General features: G+C 47.5%; 1 protein-coding gene across 2 annotated transcripts in view; it reads left to right on the forward strand.

The window, feature by feature from the left end:
* tmem65 (transmembrane protein 65) overlaps positions 1–21,026 on the forward strand; it is an 87,170-nt gene that overhangs the window by 43,332 nt on the left and 22,812 nt on the right. For both annotated transcript variants that reach the window (XM_043688531.2, XM_043688532.2), the window contains 4 exons: positions 3,883–3,927; positions 5,427–5,494; positions 8,984–9,038; positions 15,938–15,980. In XM_043688531.2, the coding sequence (XP_043544466.1) occupies positions 3,883–3,927; positions 5,427–5,494; positions 8,984–9,038; positions 15,938–15,980 (211 nt within the window). The remainder of the gene's footprint in view (positions 1–3,882; positions 3,928–5,426; positions 5,495–8,983; positions 9,039–15,937; positions 15,981–21,026) is intronic.

A 21,026-nucleotide genomic window follows, 5' to 3' on the forward strand; every position in this document is an offset into this window, starting at 1 on the left:
TATAGAGTAGATCACATTGGGTGCAACAAATACAATACACAAGATTGGACGAGATAGAGGTGAAATGCTGCTACACTTGGAAAGACTGTTTAGGCCTTTGATGGTGAGTAGGGAGGAGGTGAAGGGGCAGGTGTTGCACCTTCTGTGGTTACATGGGAAGATGCTGTGTGAAGCGGGGTCGTGTTAGTGATTAGAGGAATGGACTAGGGTGTGCCAGAGGGAACAATCCCTGCAAAGTGCAGATGGGGGCATGTGGGGAAGATGTGCTGGTCGTGGCATTCTGCCGGAGTTGTCTGAAATAGTGGAGCATAATCTTTTTGAATGCAGAGGCTGGTGGGATGAAAAGTGAGGGCAAGGGGTTCCGATCCCACTGTTGTGAGTGATGGAAAGGGGTGAGTGCAGAAGTACGGGTGATAGGTCTGACACAGTTGAGGACCACCTTAACCACAGTGAGCGAAAACCATTGTTATGGAAGAAGGAAGCCACGTCAGCAGCATTGTTTTGAAAGGTGTGGCATCATCTGAACACTGTGTGGCATGTAGCAACCAAAATATGACCCCCTCAAGTAAACAAGTTAAGCCTCAACTCAGCTTGGCTATGACCTGATTAATGGTGGAATTTAGCTATGATTTTGACCAGTGTCTGTCTCTGGAAGTGTCCAAGGTTTAATCCTTGTGCAGTTTTGTTCTTTGAAGTTCTGCTGCTGAATTGTTCAGATGTTGGTTTCTTCAGATTTTTGTCCTTGGGGTCTGTGATGTGATATTCATGATGATTCTTTAGATTCTTATTAAAAGTAGCTTCTTTGTTCCTGTATACATTTAGCCTTAATTGTCTGTTTGAAGACACAGCTTTCCTGCAGGTCCTTAAGTTCTTCTGCAGGGCAATCAGTTTATTTTTGTAGTGTAAAGCAGCCAGTTATCAATTTGATGTCAACCAGTTTTGTTCATGTAGCTTTAAACCCCCTTTTTTCCCAGACATGGCTGATTTGCTTTCAATCCTTGTATAGCCTTGTCCTTAATAGCTTATTCCAGACAGAATTATTGCTGATTTCTTCCATATGGAAAAGGTTATCTTTAAATCCTTTCAATCCATGAACAGTTATGAGAGCAACCTTTTCATTATAGCTTTTCCTTGTTAGTATACCAAGCTTATAGCTTTCAACTAAGGTAATGAGGCACTGCAAGGTAATTTCTGTTTATGTCTAATGGTTACATCTGAAGGTTCTGCAGAGTTCCAGATCCTATCAAGAAATTTCAGTTAAAAGAAACATTTGCTAACGTGTGACTTTGCAGTAACTCTTGCTTCCTGTAACAAGCTAATTAAAAAGTCACTTTTTGTTTTCCAGAGAAATAAGAATCTCATTTCCAGAAATCAAAACCTATCACTGAACTGATCTTAATTTCAAAGTGTTGTATGTACTTTGACATATTACATATTAATAATTGTTTCACTTTAAAGCACCACAAGTTAAAAATTAAGCCAAACGATGGCATAAAACTATTTCTTCTGAGTAATGTCAACCAGAATTTTGTGTAGTACATGTCTATTGACTTGATTAAGCAGATTATTACCACTGGAGTAATTTAACTCTTGTAGGTACTGGAAATTTGGGTTTCTGACCGTATAAGTATAGACTGTGTGTGGGCACAATTGTTGAAAGAAAAAGTTCCTGTAAATCTGTAACTTTAATGTGTGGCTCTGGAATACAGTTTTATTTTGAATACATCTGCAATATCTTGTGACAAGTAACATTACATAATCCATCTGGCCCATATTAGTATAATCCTCAAGAAGCTGCAAACAGCTCTTTGAAAGTAATGCTTCATGTTCTTCAAGATGATGAATAATTTGCACTCTGTCATGAAAGAGCACCAAGCAAATTCATCTGTCTATTTAACTTTCCTTTACCAGAATCCAATTTTGTTTCTCTTCAGGATGCTAGGCATATTTAGCTTAAACTTAGTAATGTCTGTGTTCAAGAATTTATAATAATATAATTGACACCATCTAAATGGAGAGTCTTTTGCTGCAAATTTTACAAGGGCTAATTATAATAGGACAAACTCAAGGAATTGAGTATTTCAGATATTTCTTGGCTACACCAAACCTAGAATGTAATCACACCTTAGTAAAAATCAAGTAAAGGTTTTAAGACCATGATTCAGTTTGTGCTGTTAGATTGCAGACTCTAACAATCCGGCTTTGAATTCCATTTAAGTCACGAGGCATCTTTACTCATGCATATTTGGTCTTGTTGAGTGACAAGAAAACTAACTAAAATTAAGTCAATTCAATATAATAGGCATACAGCTCTTTCCATGTAGGTAATAAGAATGAAAATGATTGTACCTTGAACGGTGAAGAGGCGGTATTGCAAGCCTCGCTGAACAGTTGAAGGCTCTCGGTGCTTCAGCTGTGAGTGCAATTCAACTCCTTCACACAGCTGAGATCATCAACTTCAAATTGTGCCAATTTGTTTTCTCTGACATTAGAGACTGATGTCCTTTTACTTTCAACATCCATGGCGAACACGTGAGAGCATTATCTGATACAATCAATGGAAGAAAATGAAAAACTAGGTAATGCTGGCTCAGAAATCTTGATCAGTTTTGGCATTGGTTAACCATAATCTAGTTGAATGGTGAAACATGTTCAAGGGGATAAATGACCTAATCGTCTTCCCTTTTCTTGTGGTTTAGTAGTGAAAGCATGTTTAGGAGTCAGAAGGTTGTAGATTCAAGTTATCTAGGCTGACACTTCCGTTCAAAGCTGAAGGATGGCTGTACTGTTGGAGGTTTCTGAAACATTGAACCAAAACTCTCATGCCACCCTCTTAGTTAGATGTAAACTATCTCCAGCACTATTTTAAGCAAACCGACATAATGTTACCAATATTAGATATGTGAATCATCATTGAAGCATATGGGGTGAAACGTATCACCAGAAGTTAATATTTAACTACTCTCAATAATAAAGTCAAGTATAAGAACTATTTTCAGATCAAGACCTGAAATGAATCATGCTTGCATTAATGATTTGAATTAATATGAAGATGTTGAAGTTATTCTGTTAAATTATTTCTTGAAGCATTGCAATGGTGTTTTATGATTAAAGAGGATTGGTTGTGCAAAATTATAGTCTTGGTTGTTGACTTTGTATGTCAGTTTTCCCTGGATGCTATTTGTATGATTAAATATCTTAAATGAAATATGTGACCCCTAAAAGTAAGCACTATAAAATGAACAACCAGCCTCAGCAATACAGGTATGATCTCCACCCCATGTTTGCCTCTGGTACTAATAGGCCTTGGAAAATTAACATTACTTTTTAGTTCTAATGATACAGGCAAGGACATAATCATTTTGAGATTTAAATTATTGAGTTTAGTATAGAGATTCGATCTGAGCTTTAGACTTCACCCTGTTTGTGGTGGAATCTTAGTTATGTAGAAACATTTTAGGTAGGCTCAACAGAATCTTTCACTCAATTCCTTTCATTATGGGTTCAATTTAGAGAGTGTCACAAACTATGGTGATAAATGAGACATGTTCAATGTAGGGAAAGTGTCTCAGAACATTTTTTTAAGCCAAGGCTTTAAGGTGGGTGATGTATTGAAATTCTGCAACATGGGAATACAGTGATAGATGGTGATAGCATCCTCTGAAATTTGGGCATTGTACAAAATGGCTCGAGGACTGATGATTGATTTGCCCTCAGCGACATTAGAGGTTGGGTACCTTATCATCTTTGTCAATCTCATTAATGCCTTAGTGTCCTGTGCTACATGGTGGTGTAGTGTTCTGGTGGTGTGCTATTTTGATGTGTAATTTAGAAGAAGTAGTTATTTATTCAGGTCTAAACATTTCACTTTTCTCTTTGCAGAAGAAATGGAAGTTAAGCCTCCGTCGTCAGCACAGCACAGATATGGTAATGCATCTCTGCTTTATAACCACTTTTCTTCAGCTAGCTGCAACAAAGCAATCTCTATACATTTGAAAACTTATTTTTACTTGAATTAAGCTGGAAAAAACAAACTTCAAATCTTGTAGTTGATATTATTTTGGATTTGGTGAAGTTACTATCATCTATAATCAGACACTGTCTATGTTGGGCACCAGTTCAACTTTACCTAATAGTTACTGATCAATGACGTAAGATTGTGGGTCTCGGGAAGTGGGTGATATTATTGAAATTCTTTGTGAACTGGACACTGTAACTTTTCTGATGCTCTAATATCTCTTTCTTAGCTTCTAGGATATGAACAAACTATTGAGACCAGGCCATTGACAAACTAGCAATTAGCTTTATTTTCAAAGTGCTTAATCTGAAATAAGGTGCATAAAGAATTGCAGTCCATTTGAAATACTTCATTTAATATAATAAGTATAAAACATATTCCACTGGGATAAACATATCTATCAAAATAATAAATTCTTCACCTTTTAAGACACCACTAAACATTTGCAGAACCTTGCTCCGTTCTGATTCACTAACCAGATTTCTGCGAGCATTATTTCTGAACTCTTCTTTGCTCAGCTGGGCCAGAAGCCAGAGGCTGGACATCGCTAATGTCTGCTGGGTTGAGAGGCTGGTCAAACCAGGATATAAACTTCCAACCATTGAGCCAAATTGAAAGAGCCAGTCCTGAAAGTGTGTGAATGTCAATCAGAAAGATGTTAACTAACCTCCCATTCTCTCAGGCTGATTTTAATGCAGGACACCATTCCTTCTGTTAGTTGAGCTGGATCTAATTCTTTGTACTGACTTGTAATTCTCATTCCCAAAAGCTGTATGCGTACTGAGTTCAGTTTACTGGCATGATCTTAATGGAAATTGATCTGAAATCTCCTCTTTGTTCTGGACATACGCAATAATTCCCAAAGGCACCAAAAATTATTAAATGGGTATCAATGTCTTAGACAAGTTCTATTCAAATTTCCTCTGACTATAGGAACACAGTGTGATTCAATCACAGCGTCTTGATGTTGAGGTCAGGCCACTACTCTGCCATGTCACAATTTCCCTCACAGAATTACCAAATTAGAGATGCAAGAGGAGAAAAGAAAATGTCTAAGAAAATTGTTCAGCAAAATGCTAATTATAGAAAATAAAATTTTATTTTCCCCCATAGCTTTCTGTAAAATCCTTTGAAAGCCACATTTAAGTGACAAATAATCTGACTGGTGATAATTTGGATTTGACAGGGATTTCTGAATTTACAATTCTGATATTTTTGTAAATCTTGATAGTGCATAAAATGTGTAAATCAATATAGTTTTGATAACTTTGTGAAAATATATTGATTTTAAGCTGACTGTTAGAATTGTGTTGTGGTCATAAATTGTAATGTTTAATTATAGTGAGTTTCTATTTAATTTCTTACTTGGGGAAAACATCTTTCATTCAATTATGTTTATGTCTTACAGTGTTTCTTCACAGTGCGATACCTTTCATTGGGTTTGGTTTCCTGGACAATGCTATAATGATTGTTGCAGTAAGTACTTCACCTATGTCCTTTGCTTCATTGTTTATCATAGACACTAATCTTAAAGGGAACATTTTAAGAAATGTGACTAGACCCTAATTGACATTTGGAAAGATTGGAAAGGAAATTCTTATTGGATTTGATTTGGGGTGGGAAGATGCCTGTGTGGAGCATAAAATCATTAACATTAGACTCTGAATAGCTAACTTCCATGCTATGATTCAGGGGTAAGTCTACTATATAGGTTTTGTAGAGAAGCAAAATTTATCTGTACATTGTACTGCCCTGCAGTGAAGCAATGTCAGTTTGAACAAGGGGAAAAAAAATCCTTTTTGTTTGACTTGAGTCAGGTGACACCTGAAAAAGTGGCAACCGGGGACTATTTAGACTTTTAGAATCCCGAGAGTGTGGAAGCAGGCCATTTGGCCCAATAAGTCCACATGGACTCTCTGGAGAGCATCCCTTCCAGACCCACCACCCTACTCTGTCCCCATAACCCTGCATTTCCAATGGCTAATCCATAATGGTCTGCATATCACTGACACTACAGGTAATTTAATATGACCGATCCACCTAACCTGCGCATCTTTGTACTGTTGGAGGAAACTGGACCACCTGGAGAAACCCACGCAGCGGGAGAATGTTTTCAGACTCCACACAGTAAGTTGCCCGTGGGTGGAATTGAACCCGGGTCCCTGGAGCTGTGAGACAGCAGTGCTAACCACTGAAAACTGGCATGGTGGATTACACCTAACTGTGTCTGTGTACCTTCCAGTAATCAGATACATTAAGCATTCCTTGGAAATGGTATATTTGCATAACCTAAGCATGTAGGCAGTTTTTGTTTCTCTCATGTTTGAATGGTTTTGTCTGATAAACCAAGCACCTGACGCTCATAGGTAGAATTAAAGAGTGGCAGGTTTTTTTCCGGGTGGGCTGAATGGCTTTTTTCTGTGTCATAACTTTTCTTTGATTTTAATTTTGGAAGTTTTGGAAGGTGATTTCTAGAACTAAAGGCAGTCTAAAATAGTCACAGAAGGACAGGAACAGTTGTTTAAGTGACCTTTATTGTTAGCACTGACTGCAGAAAGAAGACAGGAGCCTCATTATGGCATGAAGTCCTTAAACACAACTAAGACTAAACAGTTGCAAAGGACATTGTAGAAAAAAAACGCCATATTGTTCCTTGAGACTGTAGTTAACTTCACTGGGACAGTACAGAAGACAAAGATTGGGACATCAGAATGAGAGCTAGTGGGTGATGAAATTGGCAAGTAAGGGGAAGATCAGGCTTACAAGTAGAACATTTTTGTGAAATCTTCTCCATGTAATGAAGCTTAGAGTAGTTATTAGATACGGGCCCAGGATAATGGTATGGGAAATGTGTAGGGAAATATTGCATCTCTTATGCTTATAGAGGAAAGCGTGTGGGAGAGGAAAACAGGAGCTATAAGGATGAACCAAGGTGTCATGGAGGGATTGGTTCCTCTATAAAGCTTAGAGGAAAGGGATGGGCATATTTTATGGGATTGGGGTGACAGAAGATCATCCAGGTGAAAGGGAAACAAGATAATAGGCACCAAATGGTGGACTTGCCAAAGACGGCCACATCCAATGAAATTATTTTTCAAATTGCCCATTACAGTTCTGAAAATGGAAAAGAAAATGGGCAATTGGGTGGACTTCATTGCAGAATTACTTGCAGGAGAATGTGCTTACTTAAGGAATTACAAAGGAACCATATTTTGAGCACACTTTCAAGTGTTGTCTGCAGCGAGAAACTCTAATTTCTTGTTCCAGTTGTTTAAAGAACTACCTGTAATTTGAGTTTTTTTTCAAAAATTACCATAGAAGAAATTCAGTGGAAATAAATTTCTCACAAACTAAAGTAAATAGGATCCTCAAGACAATCCATGAGTTAAATAGTTATCAGACCTCCCTATTTTCTCCTGTTATTATTTTGCCATCCATTGTTGAAATGACCCTATTATAATATATCTCTGCCAGGTATTCGGGAAATTACACGAATTCTAAGTGAGAATTGTTGGAGATACTGTATATTTTAAAAAAAAAAGGGAGAAGCTGATTGGATTGTACTAGAAAAAGGGAAAGTGCTTTTAGTCTGATAGTAGATGCCACACTGATTTTTCATTATTTTCATTTTTATTGTTTTATCAATTTTGATTTGGAGCAGTGAACTGGGAACTGTTGGCTAAATATGACTTTGGACTATAGTTAGCAGCTTGTGTTAAAAGGTAAACAGACCAAACAAACGTTTTTGTTTATTTGTGAGACCAGGCCTGAAAGTTAATTGCAGGTTGGTTTCTCATCAAAAGATTCTGCAGACCTTTCGATACCAGGGGAGGTCATTATGTTTAAGCAGGTAGCAAAGTATGGCTGTTAATGAGATCAGTACCTTTGGAATGGGTTCCAGTATGTCTGGAAGGTACTTTATTCTCCAACAGATGGCAGATGTTGTGTGGTAACTGGGGCTTATGCTGGAGATGGTCAGTCTGTCAAGGAGTGGTTAGTGTATGAATTAGGTTTTGGACTCCTGTTTTCTCTGAGAAGGAATCTGGCTGTTGGTGCTACAGCATAAAAATTTGAAAGCTTTCTGCTTAACTTAACATGAGCAGCTCTTGGAAGCTCAAACAATAGAAAACTAAGTTAAAAGCATGACTGCCTTTATTTGAGTGTACTGTAAAGGTGAGCCCAATCAACATCTTAAAAAAATCAACCAAGAAACAATCATTTTTGCTGGTGAAACAACACATTGTGAAAATCACTTAAGTAATCTGCCTAGTTTTATTTTCTTTTATCTATCTATTTGTAAGGTTGTTGCCAAAGTTGGAAGGTTTGAGCTCAAGGGAAAGGCTAAATAGGTTGGGGCTATTTTCCCTAGAGTATGGAGGCTGAGGGATGACCTTGCACAAGTTTATAAATTCATGATAGGCATGTACAGGCTGAATAATCATAGTCTTTTTCCCAGGGGAGGGGAGTCCAAAACTGGAGGGCATTGGTTTAGGGTGAGAGAGAAAAGATTTAGAAGGGATCAAAGGGGCAACTTTATCAAGCGGAGGATAGTGCATGTATGGAATGAACTGCCAGAGGAAGTGATGGGGACTGGTACAATTACAACATTCAAAAGACATCAGGATGGGTACATGAGTAGGAAAGGTTTGGAAGGATTCGGGCCAAATATTGGCAAATGGGATGAGATTAATTTGGGATATCTGGTTGCCATGGACAAGTTGGATTGGTGGATCTGTTTGTGATGAACAGTTCTATGACTCTGAGCTTGGGATCAAATGGTGTGCAGCATTAGACCTTAAACTGACCCAGTATTATAAAGTTAAATATTTTATTATTGTACTGTACAGCAATGATTTTCTAGCTACCTTTTAGAGTAGCGCTTTGAAATGAGCCAGACCTTACATGTGCATAGTTTAAAGTAGTGAAACATTTTATTACAATATTGATTTTTGCTCTTTTCCTTAGGGGACACAGATTGAGTTATCCATTGGAGTCATTTTTGGCATTTCCACAATGGCAGGTGAGCATTCTTAAAATAATTTTAGTTCATTCAAGAAATCTTTGAATTGCTTCTGGGTTGTTGTCAATTTTGTGTACTTGGGAATGTTTTTTCCCATCTCGCCACAATTTTGAAATTGGTCAATTTCGAAAGAATTGGCTGTCACCCTGTATAGCAAATTGTGGGTGTAAGACTTCGATGGAAGTTAGGTTTCTGATCGAGTCATGCAGCACAAAAGAGACCCTTCAGCCCATCAACTCTGCACCAATTTGTCCACACGAATCCCACTTGCCAGCACTTGGGCCATAGCCTTAAATGTTATGACATTTCAATTACTGCTCAGAAAATGACATGTTTACACGGCAGCAACCGGATGCTTAGGTTGCTGAAGCAGCAGTATGACAGACTTAGTTCCCATTATTGTGTATCTGTAAGCAGTTCACAAAGTACCTAACTTTCAAACAAATATCCACTGGGCTTCAATGACCTCTTAATGTTTTTCTGTTTCAACTATCTGTAAGCAGTTCACAAAGTACCTAACTTTCAAACAAATATCCACTGGGCTTCAATGACCTCTTAATGTTTTTCTGTTTCAACTTACTCAAGCACATGTTTGTGTTGGCTGCCATATTACAAGAAGATGTTACACCATTAACCTGGGGTCATGAAGACAGCCATCTAGCTAAGTGTGCACGCCTGTGTCCTTAGAAAATGTATGCCTGCCAGCTCCTATTTGTCACCATCTCAATTTCTTTTCTTTGGAAGATCTACTGTTTAATTTATTTATTCATTCATGGGATGTGAGCATTGCTGGCTTGCCAGTATTTATTGCCCACCCTTAGTTGCCCTTGAGAAGGTAGTGGTGAACTGCCCAGCTTAGTGGTATTATTGCTGGGTTATTAATTTAAGACACTTAGGTACCTGGGTTCTAATCCTGCCACGGCAGAATTTAAACTGTATAAAAATCTAGAATTTAGAGTCTGGTGAAACTATGAAACCATTGTCGATTGTTGGAAAAACCCCTCTAGTCCACTAATGTCCTTCAGGGAAGGAAACTGCCAACCTTATCTGGACTGGACTACATGTGACTCCAAATCCATAGGAAAATGGATGACTCTTAATTGCCCCATAGGTAATTAGGGATAGCAGTAAATGCTGGCCGAGACAGTGATGTCCTCATCCTGTGAATGATTTTTTTTAAAAAAATCCGCTGCAGTCCATGTGCTCTGGGTGACCCACAGTGCTGCTAGGGAGTGAATCCTAGTATTTTGAAGGAATGGTAATGTATTTCCAAGTCAGAATGGTGAGTGGCATGGAGGGTAACTTGCAATTAGTGGTGTTCCTATGTATCCTGTGCCCTTGTCCTTCTAGCTGGAAGTGGTCGTGGGTTTGGAAGGATTGGTCTAAAGAACTTTGGTAAATTTCTGCAGTGCATCTTGATATCCATAAGGAAGTAATCCTTCACTACGTATTCCATCTTTTCAAATAACTCTCAGAACATATAGGTCAATTACAGTGCAAAATAATTTACATTTGTGCTCTGTATTTTGTTCAGGTTTAGCAAAGTCAAATCTTGCAATTGTATGTTAATAACTTATTTCACCAGAATGAGAAATAGCTTTTGAGAAGCCCATTAATTCTTATTGGTGCTGCTAATAAGAAAACATCATTAGTGCATGTTGTTGTCTTGGTTTTATTCAGCATGAAGCAGTCTTTTTATAAGCCAGTGAAATGAGAGAAACTGTATATTGTCATGTAACCCAATAAATCCACTAGTTATTTTTAGGATTTTCATACCTGACATTCAATTTCTGACTGTGGCTTGAAGAACTGCTAAAAACACAAAGCAAGTGATATAGCCTGATGTGGCTCTGTAAGATTTACACCCAAGAAAACTGGTTACATTGCATTTTTGTTGAAGTGCAGAAATATGGACATCAGTAAAACTTTGTTCCCTCTCCCCTCCCTTGCTCTCAACCCACACTCCCCCTTCCCTCTCCCCCACAGATCTCCCGCCTCATTCTCCCTTTTCCCACCTTCTCGCTCCCCCGTCCCCGGCTGCTGCTCTCCCTTCCTCGGTCTCCTCTTAAGCCCCCCACTTCTCGGTCTCCTCTCCCAACCCACCCCCCCACTTCTCGGTCTCCTCTCACGCCCCACCCCCACCCCCCACCCCACTTCTCGGGCTCCTCTCCCACCCCTATCCCTCCCCCTTCTCTCCCCCCACCCCCTTTTCTCCCCTCTCTGCTCTCTCCCCCCCCGGACTCTTTCCACCCCCCCCCCTCCCTCCCCCTCTCTCCTCCCCCCCTCTCTCCTCCCCCCCCTCTCTCCCCCCCCCCTTCCCCCCCCCTCTCCCACCACCCCCTCTCTCCCCCCACCCTCCCCCCCTCCCTCCCTCTCTCCCCCCCTCTCCCCCCCCTCTCCCCCCGCCCTCCCCCCCCTCCTCCCCACTCCCTCCCCCCCCCTCTCTCCCCCCTCCCTCCCCCCCCCTCTCTCCCCCCTCCCCCCCCCCCTCTCTCCCCCCTCCCTCCCCCCCTCTCTCCCCCCTCCCTCCCCCCCTCTCTCCCCACTCCTCCCCCCCTCTCTCCCCACTCCTCCCCCCCTCTCTCCCCACTCCCTCCCCCCCTCTCTCCCCACTCCCTCCCCCCCTCTCCCTCTCCCTCCCCCCTCCCTCTCCCTTCCCCCTCCCCCCCTCCCCCCCTCCCTCCCCCCCTCCCCTCTCCCCCCTCCCCCCTCCCTCCCCCGTCCCCCCTCTCCCTCCCCTCTCCCTCCCCCTCCCCCCCCTCCACTCCCCCCCTCCCCTCCCCTCTCCCTCCCCCCCCTCTCCTCTCCCTCCCCCCCCCCCCACTCTCCCCCCCTTCCTCCCCCCTCCCCCCCCCTCTCCCTCCCCCCCCTCTCCCTCCCCCCTCTCCCTCCCCCCCTCTCCCTCCCCCACTCTCCCCTCCCCCCTCTCCCCTCCCCCCCCTCCCCTCCCCCCCTCCCTCTTCTCCCTCTCCCCTCCCCCTCCCCCCTCCCCCCTCCCCTCCCCCCTCCCCTCCCCTCTCCCCCCCTCCTCCCCCTCCCCTCCCCTCCTCCCCACCTCCTCCCCCTCTCCTCCCCCTCCCTCCCTCCCTCCCCTCTCCCTCCCCCTTCCCCCCCTCCCTCCCCCCTCCTCCCCCCTCCCCCCTCCCTCCCTCCCCCCGTCCCCTCCCTCTCCCCCCCCCTCTCCCCCCCCCCTCCCCCCTCCCTCCCTCCCCCCGTCCCCTCCCTCTCCCCCCCCTCTCCCCCCCCTCTCCCCCCGCCCCCCCCCCTCCCTCCCCCACTCCCTCTCCCTCCCCCCCCTCTCTCCCCCCTCCCTCCCCCCCCTCTCTCCCCCCTCCCTCCCCCCCTCTCTCCCCCCTCCCTCCCCCCCCTCTCTCCCCCCTCCCTCCCCCCCCTCTCTCCCCCCTCTCTCCCCCCTCCCTCCCCCCCTCTCTCCCCACTCCCTCCCCCCCCTCTCTCCCCACTCCCTCCCCCCCCTCTCTCCCCACTCCCTCCCCCCCCTCTCTCCCCACTCCCTCCCCCCCTCTCCCTCTCCCTCCCCCTCCCTCTCCCTTCCCCCTCCCCCCCTCCCCCCTCCCTCCCCTCTCCCCCCTCCCCTCTCCCTCCCCCGTCCCCCCTCTCCCTCCCCCTCCCCCCCCCTCCACTCCCCCCCTCCACTCCCCCCTCCCCTCTCCCTACCCCCCCTCTCCTCTCCCTCCCCCACCTCCCTCCCCCACTCTCCCCCCTTCCTCCCCCCCTCCCCCTCCCCCCCTCTCCCCCCTTCCTCCCCCCCCTCTCCCTCCCCCCCTCTCCCCTCCCCCCCTCTCCCCTCCCCCCCTCTCCCCTCCCCCTCCCCCCTCTCCCCTCCCCCTCCCCCCCTCCCTCTTCTCCCTCTCCCCTCCCCCTCCCCCCTCCCCTCTCCCCCCTCCCCTCCCCCCTCCCTCCCCTCTTCCCCCCTCCTCCCCTCCCCTCCCCTCCTCCCCCTCTCCTCCCCCTCCCTCCTCCCTCCCCCTCCCTCGCCCCTCCCCTCTCCCCTCCCCCCTCCCCCTCCCCCTCCCCCTCTCTCCCCTCCCCCTCCCCCCTCTCCCCTCCCCCTCCCCCCCTCCCCCCTCCCCCCTCCCCCTCCCCTCCCTCCCCCTCCCCCCCTTCCCCCCCTCCCCCCTTCCCCCCCCTCCCCCCCTTCCCCCCCCCCCCCTCCCCCCTCACTCCCCCCCCCTCCCCCTCACTCCCCCCCCTCCTCCCCTCTCCCCCCTCTCCCCTCCCCCCCCTCTCCCCCCTCTCCCCTCCCCTCCCTCTCCCCCTCTCCCCTCCCCCCTCTCCCCTCCCTCCCCCCCTCCCTCTTCTCCCTCTCCCCTCCCCCTCCCCCCTCCCCTCCCCTCCCCTCTTCCCCCCCCCTCCCCTCCTCCCCTCTCCTCCCCCTCCCTCCCTCCCTCCCTCCCCCCTCCCTCCCTCCCTCCCCCCTCCCTCGCCCCTCCCCTCTCCCCTCCCCCCTCCCCCTCCCCCTCCCCCTCCCCTCTCTCCCCTCCCCCTCCCCTCCTCCCCCTCTCCTCCCCCTCCCTCCCTCCCTCCCCCCTCCCTCGCCCCTCCCCTCTCCCCTCCCCCCTCCCCCTCCCCCTCCCCTCTCTCCCTCCCCCTTCCCCCCCCCCTCCCCTCTCCCCCCTCTCCCCTCCCCCCCCTCTCCCCCCTCTCCCCTCCCCCCCCTCTCCCCCTCTCCCCTCCCCCCCTCTCCCCTCCCCTCCCCCCCTCTCCCCTCCTCCCCCCTCCCCCCCTCACTCCCCCCTCCTCCCCTCTCCCCCTCTCCCCTCACCCCCCCTCCCCCCTCTCCCCTCACCCCCCCCTCCCCATCCCCCCTCACTCCCCCTCCCCCCTCCCCCTCCCCCTCCCCCCTCCCTCCCCCTCCCCCTCCCCCCCCTCCCCCCTCTCCCCTCCCCCCCTCCCCCCCCTCCCTCCCCCCTCCCCTCCCCCCCCCTCCCTCCCCCCCCTCCCTCCCCCCTCCCCTCCCCTCCCTCCCTCCCCCTCCCCTCCCCTCCCTCCCTCCCCCCTCCCCTCCCCCCCCTCCCTCCCCCCTCCCCTCCCCTCCCCCCCTCCCTCCCCCCTCCCCTCCCCCCCTCCCTCCCCCTCACCCCCCCTCCCCCTCACCCCCCCTCCCCCCTCACCTCACCCCCCCCTCACCCCCCTCCCCCCTCACCCCCCCTCACCCCCCTTCCCCCCTCACCCCCCCCTCCCCCCCTCCCTCCCCCCCCTCCCCCCTCCCTCCCCCCTCACCCCCCCCACCCCCCCTCACCCCTCACCCCCCCCTCCCTCCCCCCTCCCCCCTCCCTCCCCCCTCCCCCCCCTCCCCTCCCTCTCCCCCCTCCCCTCCCTCCCCTCTCCCCCCTCCCCTCCCTCCCCTCTCCCTTCTCCCCCCTCCCCCCATCCCCCCTCTCCCCCCCTCCACCTCCCCCTCCCCTCCCCCCCCCCTCCCCTCCCCCTCCCCCCCCCCCCCCCTCCCTCACCCCCACCTACCCCCCCCTCACCCCTCACCCCCCCCTCACCCCTCACCCCCCCTCCCTCACCCCCACCTACCCCCCCCTCCCCCCCTCCCCCCCCTCCCCCCCTCCCCTCTCCCCCCTCCCCTCCCTCCCCTCTCCCCCCTCCCCTCCCTCCCCCTCCCCCCTCCCCCCATCCCCCCTCTCCCCCCCTCCCCCTCCCCCTCCCTCCCCCCACCTCCCCCCCTCCCCCTCCCCCCCTCCCCCCTCCCCCCCCCCCTCCCCCCCTCCCCCCCCCCCTCCCCCCCTCCCCCCCCTCCCTCACCCCCACCTCCCCCCTCACCCCCCCTCCCCCCTCCCCCCCCCTCACCCCCACCTCCCCCCTCACCCCCCCTCCCCCCTCCCCCCTCCCCCCCCTCACCCCCTCCCCCCCCTCCCCCCCCTCCCCCCCCTCCCCCCTCCCCCCCCCTCCCCCCTCCCCCCCCCCTCACCCCCTCCTCACCCCCCCTCCCCCCTCACCCCCTCCTCACCCCCCCTCCCCCCTCACCCCCTCCTCACCCCCTCACCCCCCCTCACCCCCTCCCTCACCCCCCCCCTCACCCCCTCCCTCACCCCCCCCACCCCCCCTCCCCCCCCACCCCCCCTCCCCCCCCACCCCCCACTCCCCCCCCCCACCCCCCCTCCCCCCCCACCCCCCACTCCCCCCCCACCCCCCACTCCCCCCCCCCTCCCCCCCCCACCCCCCACTCCCCCCCCCTCCCCCCCCACCCCCCCTCCCCCCCCACCCCACCCCCCACCCCCCCTCCCCCCCCACCCCCCACTCCCCCACCCCCCTCCCCCCCCACCCCCCACTCCCCCCCCCCCCCTCCCCACCCCTCCCCACCCTCCCCACCCTCCCCCCCCCACCCCCCCACCCTCCCCCCCCCCTCACCCCCCCACCCTCCCCCCCCCCTCACCCCCACCCCACCCTCACCCCCCCCCTCACCCCCCCCCCCACCCATGTCTATCACAACTGGGCGAGTCTGCACTACGGGCTCCCACGTGTTCGCAAATCCATTAAAGAAATCACAGGTTCAATTCCCAATGTGTGCGGAGTTTACTAATCACGGCAGGCAGTGGTAAAGATCCCAAAATTACTCTCATCATTTTGGGATTATTGAGGGAAGAATTCAGCCGGAGTCTGTTGTAATTGCTTTCCAATGAGTCCTGCTGTGTACTATGTACGTGTTTGACTCTCGGGGGAGAGTGGAATTGACGATGTTCGCCTCAAATGTCCCTCGGGCAACTCACATAATCAAGAATCTCCTCTCTAAATTAACTGTACTTCAGCATTGTGCCTTCAGCAGAGGGAAATAAATAAAGTTGTGCCGTCTAATTATTTATGAAACAGACCCAGTTTGTTGACCTTCTGTCTATAATTTGACTAATTCTATCCTTTCTTTATAAACAAAACAGCTGCAGCGCTCGGCAACCTTGTGTCTGACGTAGCTGGCCTGGGGTAAGTATAACTTATGAATTTGAATAATTATAAACCCGAGGACTTTAGATTAAGTTTTTGTCCTATTCCTAGCATTTCCCCAATTTCCTACAAGCGAGCGGTTCCTTGTTGGGCACTGTATTCAGCTGAAGGATGTTATGTTTTTAATGAGCAGTATAAAATTAACATTGCTGTTGAACTGTATAACTTCTGACAAATACTTACGGCCATATTTTTACTTTATCAGCTTCTATCAACTTTAACTGCTCAATTTAGATTTTGGTAACAAAGACAGAAGGTGCTGGAGAAGCTCAGGCAGCATCTGTGCAGAGAAATCAGAGTTAATGTTTCAGGTCCCGTGACCCTTCCTCAGAACTGACGGTAGCTAGGAAAGTGTCAGTTTAAATGCAGAAGTTAGGGTCGGAAGAGGAGGTGAGGAGTACATGATAGGTGGGGATGAATTCCATGGGGAGAGAAGAACAGTTGGACAGACAAAGGAGTTGGACAGACAATCTGCCAGGGAGGGTGAACAGTTATTAATATAGACTGTTAGTGACTATCAACAGGTAGTGAGTAATGGCAGACTATGCAATAACAAGTCCTGTTGTGGGAGGTACGCACATACAAGGCCATGACACACTACGTATTGTTAGCCACTAACAGTCTCCATTAACATCTATTCCCTACCCCTGACAGAATGTTATCTACCCCTTTGTCTGTCTAACTGTTCTCTCTCTTGGAGCTCTAGCCACACCTGTCATTTACTACTTGCCCCCCTCCTCCTACTCTATCTTCTGCATGTAAAACAACATTTTCCTAGCTAGCATCAGTCTGAGGATGGGTCACTGGACTGAAAGCTTAACTCTGATTTCTCTGCTCAGGTGCTGCCAGACGTGAGCTTCTCAAGCAACTTCTGGTTTTGCTTCTGATTTACAGCAACCACAGTTCGTTCAGTTTTTATTTAGATTTTGGTAAATTCATTCTTTGATCGACATATTTTTGCTGTGCCAATTATTTCTGTATTTTGGCTCAGAAAATTGATGGGCAGTGAAGAAACAACTAGGTGCATTAGATAAAAACTGTAGGTCCTGACAGTATTCTGGCTAGAGTTTTTGGAAAAAATGTATTTACAGGATGAGGGTGTTGCTGGCTAGGCCAGCATTTATTACCTACCCCTGGTGTCCTAAAGGAGGTGATGGTGAGCTCTGCTCTTGAACCTGTTGGTGTAGGGATACCCAAAATGCTGTTAGGAAGGAAGCTCCAAGATTTTGACATGAAACACCCCATGTCAGGACCGTTTGTGTCCTGGAGAGAAACTTATAAGTTATGGTGTTCCAGATATCTCGTACCCTTGCCCTTCTGGTGGGAGAGGTTGTAGTTTGGAACGTCCTTTCAAACAGGCCTAGGTGTGTTACTGCAGTGCATCGCATAGATGGTACGCGCTGCAATGAAGAAAATGAACGTGGAAAGTAGTGGATGTGGTATTAGTCAAGTGGGATGCTTTTTTTATGGATGGTGTTAAGCTGCTTTAACTTTTTTAAGTTGCTTCCATCCAGGCAAGTGGGGTGTATTCAATCATGCTCATAATCAGTGCCTTGTAAATGATGAACAGGCTTTGGGAAGTCAGAAAGTGAGTAACTTGCCACTTACCTAGCCTCTGATCTGCTCTTGTAGCTGTAGTTTTTAAATATGTAGCCTAGTTTGGTTTATGGTCAATGGTAGCCTTCAGAATTTTGATAGTTCAGTGTTAATAATGCCATTGAATGGTACATGCCAGTTCTATGTCATGTGATGGTTAGATTCTGTCTTATTAGAGATGGTGATTACTTGGCGCTTTGGTAACAAGCATGTTACTTTACACTTGTCAGCCCAAACTTGGAATTGCTGCATTTGGACATGGACTGCCATAGTACCTGAGAACAGAGTATAAGAACTAGGAGTCGGCAATTTAGCCCCTCAAGCCTGCTCCGTCATATGATCATGACTGATCTCATCTTGACCTAAACTCCACTTTCCTCTCTGCTCACCATAAGCTTTCAGCCCATTACTAATTAAAAATTACTAATTAAAAATAGGTCTATTGCCTCCTTTAAACTACTCAATATCCTGGTGTCCACTGTGCTCTGGAGTAGTGAATTCAACTGTTTCAGACCCTTTGAGCGAAGTAATTTAGAGTCATAGAGATGTACAGCATGGAAACCGACCCTTCGGTCCAATCCATCCATGCCGACAAGATATTCCAACCCAAATTTCTCCTCAATTTTGTTTTAAATCTGCTATCCCTCAGCCAAAGAGTATCCTTACCCTAAAACTCTTCTTTCTATCCCTCGTTCTAGATTGATCCACACAAGTTCACTTTTTTTTTCAATCCCCTTCAGCATCTTGTAAGCCTCCATTAGACTTCCTCTCATTCATCTAAGCTCCAGTGAGAAGTCATGAATGGTGCTGAATATTGTGTAATCATCAGCAATCATCCGCAATTCTGACCTGATTCAGATGGAGGAAAGGCCAGTGAAGAAGTAGCTCAGCATGTTTTGACCAGGACACCAGTTGTCCTCTAGAATGAGCAGTGTCCCAGCCAAACTGCTCCAGTACAGCTGCAAGATTTATATCTACTTGACAGTGGAAAATTGCTCTGATCTATTCTAGCCATGAAAGTTGGACAAATGTAGCCTAATCTAGCCTTTTATTGTCTTTTTTAAAGTGTGGGGTTTCATTAGGACCACCAGCTCTGGACTTCATTACAACCTTGGCAAACGTGGGTAAGAGTTTATTTGAAGAATGGTGGTATGCTGGTCATATCATTGCATTAGCAATCCAGAGACCTAAGATAGTGCAACTGATGAAGTTTAATATAATCTGGAATATAAAGTTTATCCCTGTGATTTTGACCATGAAACTATCATCAATTGTTGTAAACTAACTTCCTTCAGGGAAGGAAATGGTGTCCTAACATGATCTGGCCTACATGTGACTCCAGACCCACAGCAACATGGTTGGCTGTGCAATTGCCATGGCAAGTCACTCAGTTCAAAAACAATTGTGACAAGCAACAAATACCGACCTTGCCAGTGACACCTGCATCCCTGAATGAATAATGAACATTTCAGATGAGATGAGGATTACTGCCCTTGATATCTGTGCAGCATTTGACCAAAAGAGATATCAACAGCCTTAGCAAAACTGAAGTCAATGGTATTAGGGAAAAGCTCCACAGTTTGTAGTCATACCTTGCTTAAAGGAAGATGCTTTTGGATGTTGGAGGTTCATGCAGGACGTGACAGGATTTCCCTGAGGTAAACATGATATCAGAATGGAGCTCTTCACTGATAATTCCAGTACTCAGTCCCATTCACAATTTCTCACCTACCTAAGCAATCCACATGCAACAAGACCTGGTGGAGGCTTGACTTGATCGTTGGCAAGTAACCATCGCCACTGAATTCTCCATCAACTTCCTGAGGGTCATCATTGACCAGAAATGAATTGGCTCATCTGTGTAAATATTTCAGCCACAACAGGTGGTCAGAACCTGGAAGTTCTGCAAGTAACTTGCTTCTTGACTACTCAAAGCCTGTCTGCCCACTACAAGGCGCAAGTGAGGAATGTGATGGAATGCTGTCCATTTGCTGGATGCGTGCACCTCCAAACCGAAAGGCTGGTAATCTTTGAGGCGAAGGCAGCTTGTGTGATATTATTTCCACCGTCTGTTGTTAATAGAAAAAAGTCATTGGCAGTAATCAAGTTTGAAAACATCTGTAGTAAGAGAAACCGTTAATATTTTAAGTTGTAAGTGACTCTAATTTAGAAGGAACCTTTTGAATATTCACTCCTTTCATCACTAGCATGACATAGAACTGGCATGTACCATCTGCACGGTGTGTTATAGCAGTTTGCCCATGCTGCTGCTTCATCACCTTCTAGACCTGTATCCTCTGCCACTGAGATGTGTAAGGGCAGCAAATGTATAGGAACATTACTAAGAACATTTTCCACTCACTCTCTCACACTATCCTGATTTGGAGCAACTGTACATTGTTGGGTCTAAAATCCTGGAACTCTACAACTGTATTGTGGGTGTACTGACACTGCACAGATTATAGTGGATCAAAAAGGCAGCTCACGAACACTTTCTTGAAGAGAATTAAGGATGTGAGCTATTAGTGCTATATTTTCCAGCAGTTTCAACATCCCTTGAATATTTTAAAAAATTATATTCTCAGTTATCTATGCTCTTAAGGACAAGAAATATGCTTGAGGTACTTTCTCTGTACAACTGTGTTTTACAAAGGTAGTCTCTGTTGGACAGATATCTAAGAGCATTGACTGATTTGTGTACAAGATATATGCTAACTTATTCTTAAATGGAAATTTTGCAATCTATTAACCCATTCCACATTATATACAGATTGTTAGGCAAAGAATTAGTTTTAAAAAAAGCAAATGGAGTCATTGGATATTGTGTACTTTTCACCCCTTGGACTAATGAATATCATCTTTGGGTGGAGAGCCATCAGTTTCAGTGTCTGTTAGACAGTGGATAAACTGTTTTTGGAATGTTGGATATTTTGTACGAGGTCTTTGGATTTGTTGAGACTGTAATGCATTAGCATATTTCATAGATCAAAATTGAAAACAATTTTGAAGAGCGTTTATTAGAATTTTAATGTGATGGGTCACATCAGTTTAGAGCAATGTTTTGACCCCTTGAATGAGGTCTTCACTTGCCTGTTATTGGAAATACACATTCCTTTGTGCTGTATTATGTATCTTGTGCCTATATCATGCTGGTGCAAAAACAAATTGCTGGAAAAGCTCAGCAGGCCTCACATCTGTGGAAAGAATTCAGAATTAATGTTTTGGGTTGAGTGATCCTTCAGTGCAGTCTGTTGGATAAATTTTTCCCCAAGATAATTTAAGATTTCAGAGGAAGGGAATGCTGGGTACGAGCTAGGGAAGAAATCTGCAAACTATCCACTAATTTACATGCTGATTAGGTCCCTCAGGAATCGCTCATGTTTTCGAAAAAAAGATAAAACTGCCTTCTGTTTTCACTGTTTACTTATT

This window comes from Chiloscyllium plagiosum, unplaced genomic scaffold (assembly GCF_037043375.1).
Source record: "Chiloscyllium plagiosum isolate Xiang-an unplaced genomic scaffold, Cpla_swu_hap1 HiC_scaffold_4, whole genome shotgun sequence".
Taxonomy (NCBI): Eukaryota; Metazoa; Chordata; class Chondrichthyes; order Orectolobiformes; family Hemiscylliidae; genus Chiloscyllium; species Chiloscyllium plagiosum.